Source organism: Myodes glareolus, chromosome 6 (genome assembly GCF_982192425.1).
Source record: "Myodes glareolus chromosome 6, mMyoGla1.1, whole genome shotgun sequence".
In the NCBI taxonomy this organism is placed as follows: domain Eukaryota; kingdom Metazoa; phylum Chordata; class Mammalia; order Rodentia; family Cricetidae; genus Myodes; species Myodes glareolus.
Window position 1 is genome coordinate 75,650,879 of NC_142031.1, and position 18,203 is coordinate 75,669,081.

Sequence of the window (18,203 nt, forward strand, 5' to 3'; positions counted from 1 at the left end):
CCTATCAACAGCTGGAGCCTTCACCTTTTCTCATCACTTCAGATGTCCAGTGTGTACCCCTAGGCACGTTCGACACGATATTTTGAAATCTTTTTTAAAAGTTATAAGATTTATTAACAGACTTTATGTGTCTGTATGCCTGTGTACGCATATGTGCCCCATGGTGTGGGTGTAGAGGTCAGAGGGCAACCTGTAGAACTCCATTCTCTCCTTCCACCATGTGGGTCCTGTGTTGATAGAGTGTTGTTCATTCCTGGCTGCCCAGACCCGAAATAATCACACAGAAATGATAATAATTACAACACTACTTGGCCAATTGCTCAGATATACTGCTAGCTAGCTTTTTTATCTTAAATTAACCCATTTGTTGCATAAGGAGCGGTGGGCCACTTCCTGCTGCCTGGCTAGCTTTACCCAAAATAATTACACAGAAACTGTATTCATTTAAACACTGCCTGGCCCATTAGTTCTAGCCTCTTATTGGCTAACTCTCACATATTGATTAAACCCATTTCTAATAATCTGTATCTCTCCATGAGATCGTGGCTTACTGGTAAACATTCAGCATGTCTGACCTGGCAGCTTCATGGTGGGCAGCTCTCTGACTCTGCTTCTTTCTCTCAGCATTCTGTTCTGTGTATTCCACCTATCTACGCTGCTGTCCTATCAAAGGCCAAGGCAGTCTCTTTATTAACCAATGAAAGTAACACATAGACAGAAAACCCACCTACATGACCCATTTCCATTATTTTATATTTTACCACAAAGCTTGTGGTTTGTTACCTCTTGCTTCTTGGGTAGCTACATGGCATCTGCCTCCTTTGACAGCTACATGGCATCTCCCTGACTCTGGCTTCTTTTTTCTATATGGTCTTGAAATTCCTGCCTTGTTCTATTCTGTGCTGCCGTAGGCCCAAAGTAGCTTCTTTATTAACCAATGGTAATAAAACATATTTACAGCATACAAAGGAGAATCCCACATAAGGTCCTGGGGTCCTTTGCTGGTTAATCTTGCTTGTCATCCTGATTACATCTGAAATTAACTAAAATCAAAGCCCATGAGGATACCTGTGACGAATTTTTCTTCCTTAGATTGTTTGAGGTGGGAGGATTCACCCTAAATCTAGGTCACCCCTTCAGGTGATAATGCACATAAAAGGACATGGAAGAAGGAAACGTTTGCTTTTTGCCTGCTTACCTCATTCTTCTTGTCCACCTGTCCTGCCACTGTACCAGAACCTAGTTTTTCAGAATTCCAGCGTAGACTGAAAAGTAGCAGCTCTCTAGGACTTCCATGGGACTCTAGCCCCAAACTGGGACTGCTGAGATTTGCTATTTCCATGGGAGACAGACCACACAGACATACACAGACTCACAGACACACATATGTAGGTGTGTATAACACATACAAACACACATATACATACCCACACATACGTACTGTTTCTTTTCTTTTCTTTTTTTTTTTTTTCAGTGTTTTCAAGACAGGATTTCGCTATAGCTTTGGAGCCTGTCCTGGAACTAGCTCTTGTAGACCAGGATGGCTTTGAACTCACAGAGATCTGCCTGTCTCTTCCTCCCAAGTGCTGGGATTAAAGGCCTGTGCCACTACCGCTTAGCAAGCATACTATTTCTTTAGAGAATCCTGACTAATATAGTCCTGGGGGTGAAGCTTAGACCATAAAGCTTTGCATCAAGTACTGCTGAGTCATCTTCCTGACTATGAAGTGTTTGTTTAACATATTATCCATTTTAAATTATGTAATTTGGTGACATTTAGTACATTATCCTTGTTGTGTAATCATATTTATCCAGCAGCAAAGCATTTTTCTTTGCACCAAAATAGAAAATCAATCCCATTAATCTGTTTTTCACAACTCTTCTAGTTCCCAACGATCATTAGTCTGCCTTTTAAAAATTTTTTTAGATTTCCCTTTCCTAGGATAGGTACACAGTGTGGCATGCATCTGCAGAACATCCCTTTCCATGGCTGATGATACCCTCTTCTATTTACCTATCACGTGTGCTTACCCATCTGTCCATCGGTAGTCATCTGGTGTTTCTGCTTTTGCTGTTTTTACATATTGGCCGTGGTAGGCAGGCATATATATGAATTTGTTTGAGTACCTATTTTCATTTTTGGTGTGTGTGTGTGTGGAATTTCTGGGCTGTATAATATTTGAGTTTTTATTCTTTTTAATTGAAAATACTTTTTTATATAGCATATTCTGATCAAGATTTTCCTTCCCTCATCTCTACTAAGATCTTTCCTACCTTCTCATCCATTCAATTTCATGCCTTCTCTCCCCCTCTCTCCCTATAAGCCAATAAAAAACAAAAATATAACACACACACACACACACAATCCACAAATTGGAAAGCATAATATACAAGCAAAAGACAAGTAAAATAAAAATGCCCCAAAAAGTATTAGTAGATAAAACATGCCACAAATGTCACCAAACTCCTTTTGAGTTGGCCCTCTACTGCTGGGCATAAGGCCGTCCTTGAGTGTGGTTTGTACATCCTGTTAATCATAGGATCTGAACCATTTTATATTCCTGTCAGGGTTGTATAAGGATTCAGATTTTTTTTCCATCTTTGAGTACATTTTTCCCTGTTTTTGTTTTTTTCTGTTTTAGCCATCCTGCTAAGTGTGAAGTATCTCACTAGGTTTTGACTTTACCTTAAATTCTAATGAGGTTAAGTGTCTATGTGCATGTTGGATATTTTTCTGTCTTGGGGAGAAGTATTTGCTCAAATACTCATTTTAAAATTACTTGCTTAGGCTTTTTCTTGTTGAGTTGTAAGAATTCTATGTAAAGTCCTAGATAAAAACTTTGCATGACATGCAAATATTTTATTTCAAATAAATACTTCATTCTGGAAGGATTCTTTCTATTTTTCTGATAATATTCTATGCACAAAGATTTTGATACTAAGTTCATTTTATATTTTTCAGAATTTTGTCATATTTCATGTTATATATAAAATTTGTTGCCCAGACTAACTAAGGTCCTTTTGTTTATTCCTAAACATTTTATCCTTCAGCTCCTATAGTTAAGTCTTGTATCTATCTTGAATTGATTTTTTTTACATGGAGTCTGCTAGGGATCCATTCTTTCACCATCTTTCAGCTTTATATACTGCGTTCACCATCTTTCAGCTTTATATACTGAGGTATTTTTTAACTTTTTATTGATTCCTTGTGAAGTCCCTCCATATCTACCCTCTGTCTTTAAAACTACCCTATCTAAAGAAAACAAAAGAACACCAAAAGAAGTTGCAGTGTGTCACAGTGTATCCACACACTCTACCCTCTTGCCCAGACTTCTTTACTTGCAAATGCTAATTACCAGAAGTCCTTGGTCTGTTTCCAGGCCCCTGACTTCTACACTATCAATACTGGATTCTCCTTTGAATTCCTCTCAGATATCCTGTTGTAGCTCGGTGTTGAATTCCTCTCAGATATCCTGTTGTAGCTCGGTGTCAAGAAGGTCCTGAAGCTTTGGTTCTGTAGGATTGAAGGCACTGCAGCAATTCATGGATGGGATAGATATTGAGGTGGATAAACTTAGAGTCCTGCACCTGGGCCTGGGTGGTAGCTGAGTCGTTCAGCTAACCCTCTCTCCTGCACTTCCACCACCAGGAAGTTGGCTCTCCTCCTCTTTGCCCAGGTCGGGGCAGAGCCGCTTTCCTGCTATGGTGGCTGGAAAGGCACCAGCTGACTCTCTGGTGCTCAGGCCTTTGAGGCCAGCTCTCCCTCACCCATGCTACCAAGGCCAGCTCTCCAGAACTGGCCCAGTAAAGGGCAGGACCAGATCATCTGCTCTCATGCCCTGTGGGCCTGCTCTCCAGCATCCACACCACCAGGATAAGCTCTACTATGCTTCCCAAGGAAGGCATGGGTCCCACTCTCTGGAATGCTGTAGCTAACTAGGGATGGGTCCAGCTCACCGGCTCTCATGCCTTTGGGGTCAGCTCTCCCACACTGCCCAGGAGAGGGGCAGGACTGCTATCTCATTCTCATGTCCTGGGGCCGGCTTACTGTCCTGGTAGTGGGCAGCATCCTTCAGGGTGTCTTCTGCCCCCTTACACTGAGTGGTGGGTGTCTTCTGCCCTGTTGACCTTAAATGTAAGTTCTAATAAACTTACATTTATACTGACAAATGTTTCAGTAGATGTTTGTTTTCAAACCAACAAACAATCCTGAATTTTAGCAAATGCCCTTTCAAAGTCCATGTTTGTCTTTTTCTTTGTTCTACTAATGTGACATGTTCTTCTCTTTTCTTATTTAAACCACCATTACAATCTTGAAATAAATCTTACTTGGCCATGACTAACAACCCACCTAGTGGATACTTATATTCTTTCATTTTGTGTATGTGTGTGTGTGAACTTTTGCACCTAGATCCCTAAATGTTGATCTCTACTTTTCTTTCTTTTTAATATCATCATTTGGCTTTAGTGACAAAGCTATGCTAAGTACAGAAATAAGTTTTAAAAGTGCCCTTCTCACAGCAGGAAAGAGATATTTCTGTAACTCTGAATATTTGATAGACTTCACCTATGGGATTCATTAGTCCTAGACTTTCTTTATTAATATTATTTATATTTGATTCAATATCTTGAGTTGTTGGTATTGATGCCAATGTTCAATTGTTATTTTCATTTTTTTCTTAAGTGGATTTGGTAACCTGACAAACAGGAAAATAAAATACAACCTACTGGACTGACAGGCCTTTGTCTTGTTTGATCTCTTAATAAACCCCCTTTCTGTCACTACTCTTATATATGTGTTTCAAATCCATGACTGTCTCTTTTGCCACTTCCATGTCTCTCATACCCACCATATGAGCAAATTTGTTTGGCTTTTACAGATTCACCACACCTGCCCAACTACTATGTTAGTCTTTGGGAATGCAGAAGTAGCTTCTTCACTAATCCATCTTTGCTGCTAACACTCTGCTTAAAGTTTGCACCCAGAGTAATCTATCCAGAGGTTGCATCTGTCTGACTGTCTGTCTGTCTGTAATCTTCCAGTGATCATGCATCTCATTCAAAAAGAGATCCCCAGAATCTGCACCTGTGCCGCCTCCCCAGGATCTGCACCTGCTTTCCTCCACAAGATCTACACCTGTGCCCTGCTCCCCAGGGTCTGTGCCTGCTTTCCTCCCCAGGATCTGTACCTGTGCCCGCCTACCCAGGATCTGCACCTGCTCTCCTCCCCAGGATCTGCACCTGTGCTCTGCTCCCGAGGGTCTGCACCTGCTCTCCTCCCCAGGATCTGCACCTGTGCTCTCCTCACCAGGATTTGCACCTGTGCTTTCCTCTCCTGGATCTGCACCTGTGCTCTCCTCCCCTGGATCTGCACCTGTGCCCTGTTCCCCAGGGTCTGCACCTGCTCTCCTCCCCAGGATCTGCACCTGTGCCCTGTTCCTCAGGGTCTGCACCTATGCCCTCCTCCCCAGCATCCGCACCTGCTCTCCTCCCCAGGGTCTGTACCTGTACCCCCCTCCCCAGGGTCTTCACCTGTGCCCTCCTTCCCAGGGTCTGTACCTGTGCCCTCCTCCCCTACCTTCTGATGTACTCAACACCATCTCTCAGTATGGTCACCAGTGTGCCTTCACAGCTGCTGTTTTCTCTGCTTGAACTCCTTTCTCTTCAGGTATCTTTTTGTTTTGTTCTATTTTCTTATTTGTTTGCTGGTTACTTATTTTTAAACTTACTGCTGCTTTAAGACAAAATTATACTCTGTAGCCCATTTTGTTCCAATATTGGCCGTGTAGGTCAAGATGGCCTCAAACTTGCAGCAACCATCTTGCCTCTGCCACCAAGTCCTGGGATCTTGGTCTTCATCATGCCTGGCCATTGGTGTATCTTTATGGTCTGCCCCAATGCTCCCTTCAGGTCCTGCTCAGATTACTTCCTCTTGTATCTCTATACATAGTCTTCCTGTTCCTTGTATTTACCTAAATTAATATGTATTTCTTGTTTATTCACTTGTTTATGTGTTCATTTATTACTGAGGGTGTGCACATGTGAAGGCGAGAGGGAAACTTGTGGGACTGAGTTCTCTCCTTCTACTACCTGCGTCTTGGGGATCAAGCTTTGATTGTTGGGTTTGCTGGCCTATCTTCTGGACCATTTTGCCGGCCCTTATTTAGTTACTTTCTTATGTACTACAGGTTCTGTGAAAGTAGGAGTTTTTCTTTACTACTGGTTTCTTTGTTTGTAAGCCTAGAACAATTCCTTGGTATAAAAAAAACATGCTCTACGTATTTTTAAGAATGAAAACTTGAATGAATGAAATACTGTCCTAATCCATATCCCAATCATGTCTGGCTTAGAAAGGAACATGGACTAGGCCTCTCTGACAGTAACTTTTGATCTTCTGCTTGCTGACCTAATAGCATCTGTCTTAGTATCTGCTAGAAAGCTTCAGTGAATTTCTACCAGTTCCATGAGAGATTGCCACTCCCATTAAGGATTATTCAGGTCTCCAGACTTCATTCCCAACCTTCAACTCAAGCTTCCTTTTTAGTCTTCTCTCTAATGACTTCTGAACTGCTCTTCCTTCAAGTAAACAGTGTTTGCACACCCTGCTTGTCTTCTTGTCCCCTGGCAGTACCTGTGCTGTCCCAGGAGCTAATCCTTCTCCATCCCTGCCATGTGCTTCCATCCACACCTAGACTTTATGGCCCTACTGCTTAAAATTTGCCCCAGTCCCTTACAAACATTGAGTGGACTCACATCTGTGCCTCTATTAGCACAGAGCTAATGTTCCTACAGGTATTTATCCTAGGTTACTGACTACTAGAGAAAGATAGTAAATCCTTTGTCATTTTATTATTACATCAACTGGTACATACATTCATTGTGTTACAAGTTTTTTAACTAAAGTTTATATACAATTTCCATTCCCTGTCTCCTCTCCTGTGTGGATCCTCTGTACTTCCTTAGTTCTCAGCCACTAACAAAGGTTTCAGCATCTTGTTCAACTTCCTTTACATTCTCTCCAGTTATCATTGCTGTCATTTTCCCACAGAGACTAAGGAAGTGGACTTGTATCCACAGCACTTGAAGTTTGTATTTCTCCTTTCCCAAGAGTGAGTCCAAATATCTGGAAATCTTATTTATACTTTCTAAGTCACTTTTGTTCCTTAAAATGGTGTGAGCCAGGCAAATGGGAGAAACAGTTCATATATCTTAAGTTAAAGTGAGAATCTTCAGTTGATACTGTGATTTGCCCTGGGGAAGTATGGACTGAGTGCAGACTACCTGGCTTCAGTTCTAGAAATCACTTTCTATTGTTGGGAATCTGGTTAATCTCAATTTCCCTCTGTGAAAATAAGGTTACGTATTATCTACTCAATGATACAGCTATGGGAACTGAATGAAGCAATGTGCAGAAATCACTTACAGGACCTTCTGGCCAATAGTGAAAGCCATGCTTGGCATAAAATAGGCAGGTGAACAAGATGCATCTGCTCTGTCATTATAGAGGTTACTTGATGCACAAAACATTAAATAAATAAACATTGATGAATACCTAATTGCCATTTATGATAAAGACTGAAAAGGAAGGTACAATGCCAAACAGCTGTGAAAAAAATAGTTAGGAAAGAATTATCTGCTTATGTATCTCCATATTTTCTCTCTGTGTTTATCTATTTAGCTTAAAAGATAAGGTATCAGCTACTAGTACTAGTATCAGCTACTAAGATAAGAGCATTTCAGGAGAGCAAACGGCATGGTTGGAGGCTACAGGGGTAAGGAGTCATAGGAAGAGGGAGCGTGGTGAGAGAGGAAGAGTGGAGCCTTGGATGACATGTGAATGTCTCCACAGTGGGAAGGACTGACTCAATACAGTTTCTGTGAGAAAACACTACAAGTGATGTGAGCTCTTTATTTTTGCATGGTTTCAGATTAGTAGGACTTGCAGATAAAGTTTAAGTTTCTCTTTTAAATGAGCATCAATTTGAAGCTACTTTCCAAACAATTTGGTACTTATTTCACATCAAGGTACTTTCCATAAAAACATGCTTTTATTTCTTTGAAAGTATTCATAGTTCTTGAGGCTTTTATATTGCTCATAGAAGCTGTCCATATGTATTTATGTATAGATTTAGATACATAGAAACATATCTGTATCTCTGTCTTTATCCCCTCTACCTTCCTTCTATCATCTATCATTATTTCACTTTTGTAAATTCAACTAATATTTATGGATTAATGAGTAGATTTGCCCAGAAAAGTCCCAGAAATTGGTAATTAAGCTGGAGTAAATGTCTGGAATGGCTGCTTTGAGAACACTTCGCAGAGAATCCCACCTGGCGGGCAAGCCTCACTGCCACTCCTGAATAGTTGTGTCCTCTTTCAAATACCCCTGTGGTAGCTCCCACTTAGTCTCTTCTTTTCAATATGCCAATGATCCCGCTTGCTAGGGAAGACAAAAAAAAACTTAGACTAGCTTTTAGTGAGTGTCTACAATCTAACTCCAGTGGCATAATGCACTTTTAAGGAGAGAGAGAGAGAGAGAGAGAGAGAGAGAGAGAGAGAGAGAGAGAGAGAGAGAGAGAGACTATATGTGTGTGTGAAATTGAGTAAGATCAAACTTGGAATTTCACTTGACTTCTATCTGTGACTTAAGTTACATAAGTTATTCTGCCTTGCTTACATGTTGCTGCTGTGGTACTTTTCATTACCAGGTTGTTTGATGGAGATGTTAAGCTGGGCTGCCATGTAGTGGAGTTTATATGAAATAAACTGCTTATGTGCCGTAGTTAAGCATATACATGCAATTAGAAAGAAAGAAACGGAATACTGGGTAATAAATTTGAGTTGTAATACTTACAGCATTATTAACCAGTCACACCAAAAGTGGTTTTAATGCTTAAATCACTGTTACCCAATCACATCATAAGTGGTTATAACTCCTAAAGCCTTGGTAGCCAGTCACATCTCAAGTGGGACTAAATTAAAAACATCACAGTAAAAAATGTTTTGTGTATTTATGCCCTGTGGAGAGATGTCATCCAAGGCTGTAAATCACAGCACCTGAGGAGTTGTTATGGATTGTAAATACACTCTGTTATGCCAAGGAAGGTATGTCCCTAGGAAGTTGTTTCTCTGACATGGTCCAGAGCTGGGAGAGGAGAGCATGCTTGGGGGTGTTGCAAGCCATGCAAGTAAACACAAGTGATGCTTGAAAACTGAAATTAACTTCTTTGTCTGGGTGTGAAATTTCGTTTACTCTGAGAGCGTAGTTTGTCCTTAGGCCCACTAGTACATACTTAATAAAATGAATTTTCATATTGTATATATGACAGACTGATTTGTCATCATAAATATGGGGTATCTGGTTCTTTTCTAGGTTTGTGACTTGGCTTTTAGCCTGAAGAAAATGCTCATCCGACACAAGATGACTCACAATCCGAACCGCCCAATGGCAGAGTGCCATTTTTGTCATAAGAAGTTTACAAGAAATGACTACCTCAAAGTACATATGGACAATGTTCATGGTGTAGCAGACAGCTGATGGTAGCTGTCAAGGAACCAAACCATGTAGAAGGGGCTTCTAATGTGAATCCCAGATTCTTATCACCTGATCAGCTTAACAGAAATAACCAAAAGCAGTGCATTGATCTCACAGTGTTCATTCATCTATCTTTGGAATTTATAGATGGACATATAAACAAAAATCTTACTTTTACCAAAAAGAAATGCAAATAAAAAATAATTCTTTTTAGCTTACAAAATGCTTTAAGTTTTGTTTGTGTTCTAGCTGATTAAAAACTAAATACAAACTTATGGCTCTCGACTTCTTTTATGGAATTTATTAACATATTCCCCCATTAGACATTGGTGTTCTTATTTGTTTGTGGGACGGTACTCACATGCAAATATCAGATATTACAGTTGGTTCTTACCAATTCAGACAGAAATTAAGGCATTCAAGTATTTCTTTGCAGATACCAATAAGACCATGTATTTTCAAACTCTGAAGAAGGAAAAAAAAAACAAGTTTATCCTATTTGACAGCTCTGTTTAACAATTATCATAATATAAATAGATAGATATATATTTTGAGAATTAAAGTCTATTTAGATATTTCTTGCTTTAGAGAATTTAGAACACACTATTTGAATGTATCATTCAGATGCATGTTCATGCTTTGGAAATTCTTTATATGGTCAGCACAAGAATAACTGCTACATTGAATTTTTATGATCCTGATCATTCCGAGTTTTACTTTCCATCCTAGGAATTAGCAATAATAAACATACCCAGCTAGAAATAGAAGTAGATGGTCATTTCCCCATCATCACCTGAGTTATGCCTAGGTGGCCCTTGCCTGTGCAAGTTCTTAGTACAAGCACAGTGGTCTTCAGAGCCTTTGTCTTTCTAGTGTGATTTTAAGAACAGTTTTGAAATATCCTCAATCATCCCATGGAATTAGAAATCTGGAATATTAAAATGTAAGTTTTCTCATTGTTATGGTTTAAATTCATATCTACAAAATATTTGACAGCCAGATACAAGGAACAAATGGTGGTGATATAATATAAACAGTGTCAAAACAATTGAAAGATCCAAAATGTAAGAAGCCCAGTTCCTAGACCAGTGAGACCAGAACCTGTTTAAGAAGAGAGGAACATTAATTAAATGGAAGCCATTCAGTGGTAAAGACTTGAAGAGAATTGTTATCTAAGCGCTTAGGCATCTTAGTTTAGAATCACAGGAACACAAAGATTCACTATGGACATTTAAAGCCTTTGAAAATACTATGGTTAAAAGTTACTTAAGATAACTTTTAAACAGCCAGAAGTGGGGAGGACTAGACTAATTAGTGCCTTCTAGAGAAAGAAAGAGAGTCTAAATTAAAGGTTGCCATCAAATCTCTTCCCTCAGAGCTCAGAAAATCACACAGGAGAGGAGGCAAAAGATTCTAAGAGTCAGAGTGGGGATGGAGGACAAAAAGAGAATATGGTCCTCTGAATTAACTGAGCAAGGTACACACGAGCTCATGGGGACTAAAGCAGCAAGTAGGGAGCCTGCATGGTCTACACCAGGTTCTTTGCGTATGTGTGTGTGTGTGTGTGTGTGTGTGTGTGTGTGTGTGTGTGTGTGTGTGTATAATGGCTTACAGTTCAGTGTTTTTATGGGATTTTTGAATATGCAAGTGAGTGGGTCTGTTCTTGTGCCTTCTCATAGGGTATTTTTTTCCTTTTGCTGAATTGTCTTGTTGAAAAATGATATGATAGCTTTTGCTTTTTCTTACTATATTTTATGAAATCCTAGCCGCTATGGTAAAGGCTAACAACTTAACTGTCACTTATACCTTATGGGAGAAGAAAAATCAATTTTCTCCAACAGAATGACACTGGGTATACCAACCACCCCAGACAGGTCTGATGTTCAGGAGTAGTTAGCCAATATATAATGGACTCCACAGTTAGATTTGTTTTGTTTTGTCTTCTTATTATTTGGTTAGAGTTTAGTGGGGTTTGTTTGTTTGTTTTTGTTTTCTTTTCTTTATGAATGTCATTTTCTTTCGTTTTCTCTGTTTTGATGGGTTGTTATTTTATTGCATTTTGTTTCTTGAGAAATAACTTAAAGTTGGGTGGGAAGAGAAGGAGAGAGGATCAGCAAGTACTTGGGTAAAGGGAATAGAATCAAAATATATTTAAAATTTAAAATGCTTTTAAACTGTAAAAATAGCATTGTTTTCTGTAGAGAGCTGCTTTGTGCCATGCCTTAAAGATGGAGCTTGCTTCTGCCTTCCACCCCCCCGATGGTGTATGTTCTCGGTTGTAAATAACTCCAAACATGGCTAAGGTTTGCTTGGATCTGGCTTGCTTCTGCGTTTCTGAACCTATCTGCATTTCCCACGTAGCATGCTGGGGTTGGCTACCCAGAGGCTATTTTAGCTGTGGGCTGGCTTTCCCCGGGGTCAGAAGATTGTTCAATTTTCCTGATTAAACTGCAGTGAGAAGAGTCCGGTGTTGTGTTTTCTTTGCTGGTCAAAGCAGACACGACATGTGGTGGCTCGTATGGGGAAACTCCTCTTGTCAAGGACTCAGAACTTTCTTCAGCCAGGGCAGTGCACTGGTAAGTTCCCAGGTAAAGGTGGGAATCCATATCAAGAGCGGGATTAATAGTTGTGTCAAAAGCAGGGTTAATGACTGCGACCAAAGCAGGGTTAATAACCACAACAAGAGTGGGGATTATTTGCTCACTCTGGAGATAAAGATAGAGCAACCGCGACATGAGCAGGGAATAATCGTTCTACTCTGTAGATAAGGAGAGAGCGAAGTGTGGTTTCACAAGTTGACGAACCGAAAGTAAAAACAAAAATAACTCAATTATGGGAGCTTCACAGTCGCATCCAATTTTTTTGGCTCTTAACGAGCTGCTACATTCAAAGAGTTTAAAGATAAAATGAAGTATTTTGGAGAGGTTTCTGAACGAGTGCGATACCATTGCACCCTGGTTCGCTGTTTCAGGGAGTCTCTCGATATCGTGGGAGAAGCTAGGGAGAGACCTAGATTTTGCATTTGAGCAAGGGACCCTTAAGGGAGGAGTCAGGCCAGTTTGGAAACTTGTTAGGGGCTGTCTTGAGGACCAGTGCTGCAGTGAAGCAGTAGAAGATGGACAGGCAGTGCTGGAGATGTTGCAAGATGATGATCAGAAAAGTCAGAGAAGGCAAGCAGTGAAAGGAACCATCAGAAGTGAGGAAAAGTTATACCCAGACCTCTCTGAATTGAAAGAATTAGAGGAAGGAGATCCGGAATCAACTGAGTCAGATGAGGAACTGCAGGTGCTCATAAGAAAATTGGAGAGAGCAAAATTAAGAAAAAGGGAGAGAAAAAAGGAGAAAAGGAGTTCAAAAGCCCCGACGTCTCGCCCCATGACACCCTCCACCCTTCCACCTTATGTGGAAGAAGGTCAGGGTGGCTCCAGAAGCACATTTTGTCCAGGTGTCTGGAAAGCAGTGAGAACTGAGCTGCGATTAGCATATCCAGTGTTTCAAGGTCCGCAAGGAAATAGGTACAAAGAGCCCCTGGATTTTAAGGTGATTAAGTCCTTGGCTGAATCTGTGAGAACTTGTGGGATTACAGCCTCTTTTACTATGGCACAGGTAGAAGCCTTAAATAGATACTGCATGACACCTAGCGAGGAAAGCAGATATTGGAACAGGCCTATGTGGAGTTAGTTAAATTGCTTGAAAAGAAGGGACTGTCTATAGCCCCTAAAAAGGTACAAAAAGATAAGATTGTCAGTTATCTAGGAGCATGAATTTGTGAGAAGCAAATTATTCCACAAAAGGTAGAATTGAGAAAAGACAATTTAAAGACCTTGAATGATTTTCAAAAGTTGTTAGGCGATATAAATTGGCTTAGATGTTATTTGAAGTTGTCAAATTATGAGGTAAAACCTTTATATAATGTTTTAAATGGAGATTCCGCTTTGGATTCTCCAATGCAACTGATTAATGAGGCACGAGAGGCATTGAGGAAGGTGGAGGGTAGATTACATGATGCCTTTTTACAAAGGGTTCAAGAGGGTCAAGATATCGTTTTGTGCATTCTTCCTTCTTATCACCAGCCTACAGGGTTGTTATGGCAAAACGGGCCATTGCTTTGGATTTATCCTAAAATATCTCCAGCCAAATATCTTGAGCATTATCCTACTGCTGTGGTAACTTTAGCCCTGACCGGGATTCAACAGTGTTTACAATATTTTGGGACTTCCCCCACCACCATTATAGTGCCTTATTCCAGCCATCAAGTTAAGATCTTGTCTGCTATGATAGATGATTGGGCTATTTTGCAGTGTGGTTTTGATGGCAACATAGATAATCATTATCCCAAACATTCATTGTTGGGATTTTTAAGGAGTATCCTGTAATATTTCCTAAAATAGCATCATCGCAGCCTATTTCCATGGCCCCAAATGTATTTACAGACGGATCTAAGACAGGCTGTGGGGTGTATATGATAGATAAACAAGAACCTGTGATGTATCAGTTTCAACCTGGCTCCCCACAGATTGTAGAGTTACAAATTGTGATTGAAGTCTTTAAAGTTTGCCCTTTTGCATTTAATCTAATATCGGATTCCGTGTATGTTGTTAACGCCCTTAGAATTTTAGAAGTAGCTGGACCTATTAAAAGTTCCAGTCTAGTGTGCCTTTTATTTCAACAATTGCAACACTTAATTTGGCAGAGAAGAAATTGCTTTTACATCTAGCATGTTAGAGCCCATACAGGTCTGCCAGGACCCTTGAGTGAAGGAAATGATATAGTTGATCAGTGGACTAGGATGGAATGTATATTCATGAGTTCTACCTTGGAAAAGGCAAGAGCTTTTCATAAAGCTTTTCACGTTAATGCTAAATCATTACAACAAAAATTTCATCTCTCTCAAGCAGATGCTCGACAAGTGATTTTAGATTGCTCTCAATGTGTGACTCATCAACATCCACCCAGTATTGGAGTAAATCCACAGGGTCTACTCCCTCTAAAAATCTGGCAAATGGATGTGACACATATATCTGAGTTTGGAAATATAAAGTTTGTACATGTGTCTGTGGACACCTGTTCAGGCCTAATACACACCACGCCACTGACTGGAGAAAAGGCACACAATGTCATTGCCCATTGCCTGGAAGCTTGGGCTGCCTGGGGCAAACCTCAACAATTAAAGACTGACAATGGACCAGCTTATGCGGGTCAAATGTTTGCCTCCTTTTGTCTACAAATAGAGGTTCAGCTTATTCATGGATTGCCATACAATCCTCAAGGACAAGGCATTGTGGAGCGTGCACACTGCACTTTAAAAGAATGTCTACAAAAACAAAAAGGGGGAATAGGCCATGGCTGGACCCCGAAAGAAAGACTTTCCCTTGCCCTCTTTACCATTAATTTGTTAAATTTGGACGCTCAAGGTCGTTCTGCGGCTGATAGACATCAGGACCCCCATGACCCTGCTAAAGGGATGGTCAAATGGAAGGATATCCTGACAGGGCTCTGGCGCGGGCCTGATCTTGTGTTAACATGGGCGCAAGGTTCTGTTTGTGTTTTTCCACAGGACCAACAAGATCCAGTGTGGGTGCCAGAGCATTTGATTAGAAGAGTTCAACATGAGGAGCATCATGCCTGTGCCTATAGATGCTTCCCATGCCATGACTAGTATACAATATGAGAACTTTACCCTTGCTACAAATTTGTCTAAACAGTTGTCTAGTTATCTTTTAGGTAAACTGGACTGAAGAATTTGGTGCCGTGATGGAGCAGCTGAGGATGGCCATCATTGCTGTGAATTCTACCCGAGTGGATGCTGGAATGGCTGAAGGACTCTCGTCCTGGATCTCCGCACCCATGAATCATCTGAAGGAGTGGGCAGGCTTGGGAGCATTAGCTGGCCTTCTGGTGTTGATCTCCCTGGTTTGCCTGTAGTGTTTATGCAAGATCAGGTTTTCTCAACAACGCAATGCAGCCATGATTATTCAAGCCTTTACGGCCATAGAGGCTGGTCAATCCCCCCAAGCGTGGTTAGCCACCATGAAAAGGTAATTTGACGCATTCAGGGTGTGAGGCAAGGCACTGCACTCAAGGATGGCCTTTTGCTAACCTTGAGAAGAGAACGCCTAGCTGCATGTGGGTTGATGCCCAAGATCCCACCTCTGGAAAATGGCATCGAGCCAGTCTGGCACTCTTTGCGTGGAAGACACCTAAGGAGGATCACTACAAGGCTCTTGTTTCACAGAGAGCAGGCCTCTACTCTTACCTGTGGCATCTAAAACAAAAAGGGGGAACTGTAGATAGCTGCTTTGTTCCATGCCTTAAAGATGGCGCTGGCTTCTGCTTTCCACCCGCCCGATAGTGTATGCTCTCGGTTGTAAATAACTCCATATATGGCTAAGGCTAAGGATCTGGCTTGCTTCTGCGTTTCTGGACCTATCTGCATTTCCCATGTAGCATGCTGGGGTTGGCAACTCAGAGACTATTTTAGCTGTGAGCTGGCTTTCCCTGGGGTCAGAAGATTGTTCAAGGTTCCTGATTAAACTGCAATGAGAAGAGTCCAGTGTTGTGTTTTCTTTGCTGGTCAAAGTGAACACGACAGTTTTCAATTTTCTTTTTTATTGAAAATAGATTATTTTTTCAAATAGTAGATCCCATTATAATTTCCATTCCCTCTTCTTCTCCCACTTCCTTCCTGTCTCTCATTAGAAAAGAACAGGCTGCTAGGAGTTAACAACCAACATGACAAATTAAAATATAGTAAGATTAAACAAAAACTATCATTTCAAAATTGGACATGGCAACTCAACAGAGAGAAAGGGTCCCAAGAGTACATACTTCACTAATTCACACACTCATGAGTTCTGTAAGAATACTAAGCTGGAAGCTATCATATATATATAGAGAGAGGACCTGGTGCAGACAGGGTTAAGCCCTGTGCTTGCTGCTTTAGTCTCTCTGAGTTCATATGAGCCTTGCTTTATTGGATTGGTAGGGAGGGGTAGAGGATTTGGGTAAGGGGAAGAATCTGATAAAAATATATTTTAATTCAAAATTTGTTAAATAATAAAAAATAGTCATTCTTATTAATCATAAAGAGAACATACAAATGACTTAATGATTGTAATAGTTTAAATAGGAATGGCATGCAGCTAAAATATCCAGTTTCAGATGGATTCACAGCAGAAGTCTACTAGACTTTTATAGAAGATCTATGGTTAATCCTTCCCAAGCTATTCAAAAAGAAAAGCACTCCCAAAAGTCCCTGTCATTCTAATACCAAAACCAGCTAAAGCTAGACTTTAAAAAAAAGCAAAAAAAAAACCCTATAGGCCAATAGCCCTGATGATCAGAGATTAGAAATGCTCAATAAAATACTTTCTAACAGAATACAGTCAGATATATATCAAAAAGCTATCCACCACATGACCAAGTTGACTTTCTCCCTGAAATTCAGGGATGGTTCAATATATGCAAATCAATCAATGTATAAATCACATAAGTTGATTTAAAGTTTAAAAAAATGACTACCTTAATAAATGTAGAAAAGGCCTTTGAGAAAAATGTGGCACAAATGCACTATAGAATATTATGCACTTGTGAAAAGGAAAATAAAATTATGAACTTTGAACGAAACAAGAAAAGATTATATTGAGTGAATAACCCAGACCCTAAGAGACAAATGTTGGATGTCTTTTTTCATATGAAGCTCCTAGCTTTAAATGCTCATGTAGGAGTATATATCTTGGGCTAACTGCAGAAACCAGGAGTGTAAAAATGGACGATGGCTTTCAGGGTGGCAGATACAATGCCAAGAAAGATAATGGTATACATGATCTGAGAGGGAATAGAAAAACCAGGTGGGCTTTCATTGGTCGTGGTGGTGGGGTAAATACAGGAGAAAGGAGAGTGAAATAACAGGATGTCTAAAAAAACCATAAGGAATTATTCAATCACCTAAAAAAACCATTGTGATACATATATATGTGCATACATACATATATGTGTGTAAATGTACATAGAGCGTTTGAATGAAAATTTCTAATTGTTTCTGTTGCTCCCTCCAAGAGCTAAAGACCAACTAACAAAAACTCCAATACCAGGGATAAGAAGCCCTTTTTCAAGTTGTTGGTCAGGGTTGTCCAAAGTATTCCCCCCAAATTATAGGACATTGCCGTGGTCCCTCAGAGGTGGAAAATAAGTTCCTATTGCTGAAGACACAGTGTACTTCAGAAGCAGGACCCAGAAGGCCCTGATCTGGAACTGGCCTGAAGGACTACTCCCTGAGAACTAATTTCCGTGGTATCAGAAAACACCATGCAAGGTTCCAATGAAAAGAAGCAACTACAGCCTTACCTAGCTATGATGCCTATGAATCCAGCAATGACTAGCATGGCAAAATACAAACAAGGGTGAAGTAGTGGCACAAATACTTGGTGGGAATCAGCAGCACTATAGTTGGACTTAAGACCTATTTGACAAGAGAAACATTATTACTGGATCTGGAAACCTAGCCATCTATCTAGGGCTAATGAAGTCATGAATCTTGGAAGAAGAACCACAACCACACCACTTCACTAAACCAGTATAATCCCTAAGTATAGCCTAAATATCTGTCTTTATAGATATGTGTAGTCCTTGCCCCTCATCAAATAATTTTCTCTTTGTTACAGAT

The 18,203-nt window shown here is 40.3% G+C and overlaps 1 protein-coding gene across 2 annotated transcripts in view; it reads left to right on the forward strand.

The window, feature by feature from the left end:
- The window catches only part of Prdm5 (PR/SET domain 5), a 172,032-nt gene extending 155,946 nt beyond the window's left edge, over window positions 1-16,086 (forward strand). Inside the window, exons 15-16 of one of the 2 annotated variants that reach the window (XM_085690890.2) lie at window positions 9,377-12,114; window positions 15,252-16,086. In XM_085690890.2, coding sequence (XP_085547016.2) covers window positions 9,377-9,541 — 165 coding nt within the window. In that variant the 3' untranslated portion in view covers window positions 9,542-12,114; window positions 15,252-16,086. Of the gene's footprint in view, window positions 1-9,376; window positions 12,115-15,251 lie in introns of those variants that run through there. The other variant, XM_085690892.2, reaches the window with a different exon arrangement.
- Window positions 16,087-18,203: the final 2,117 nt, after the last annotated feature.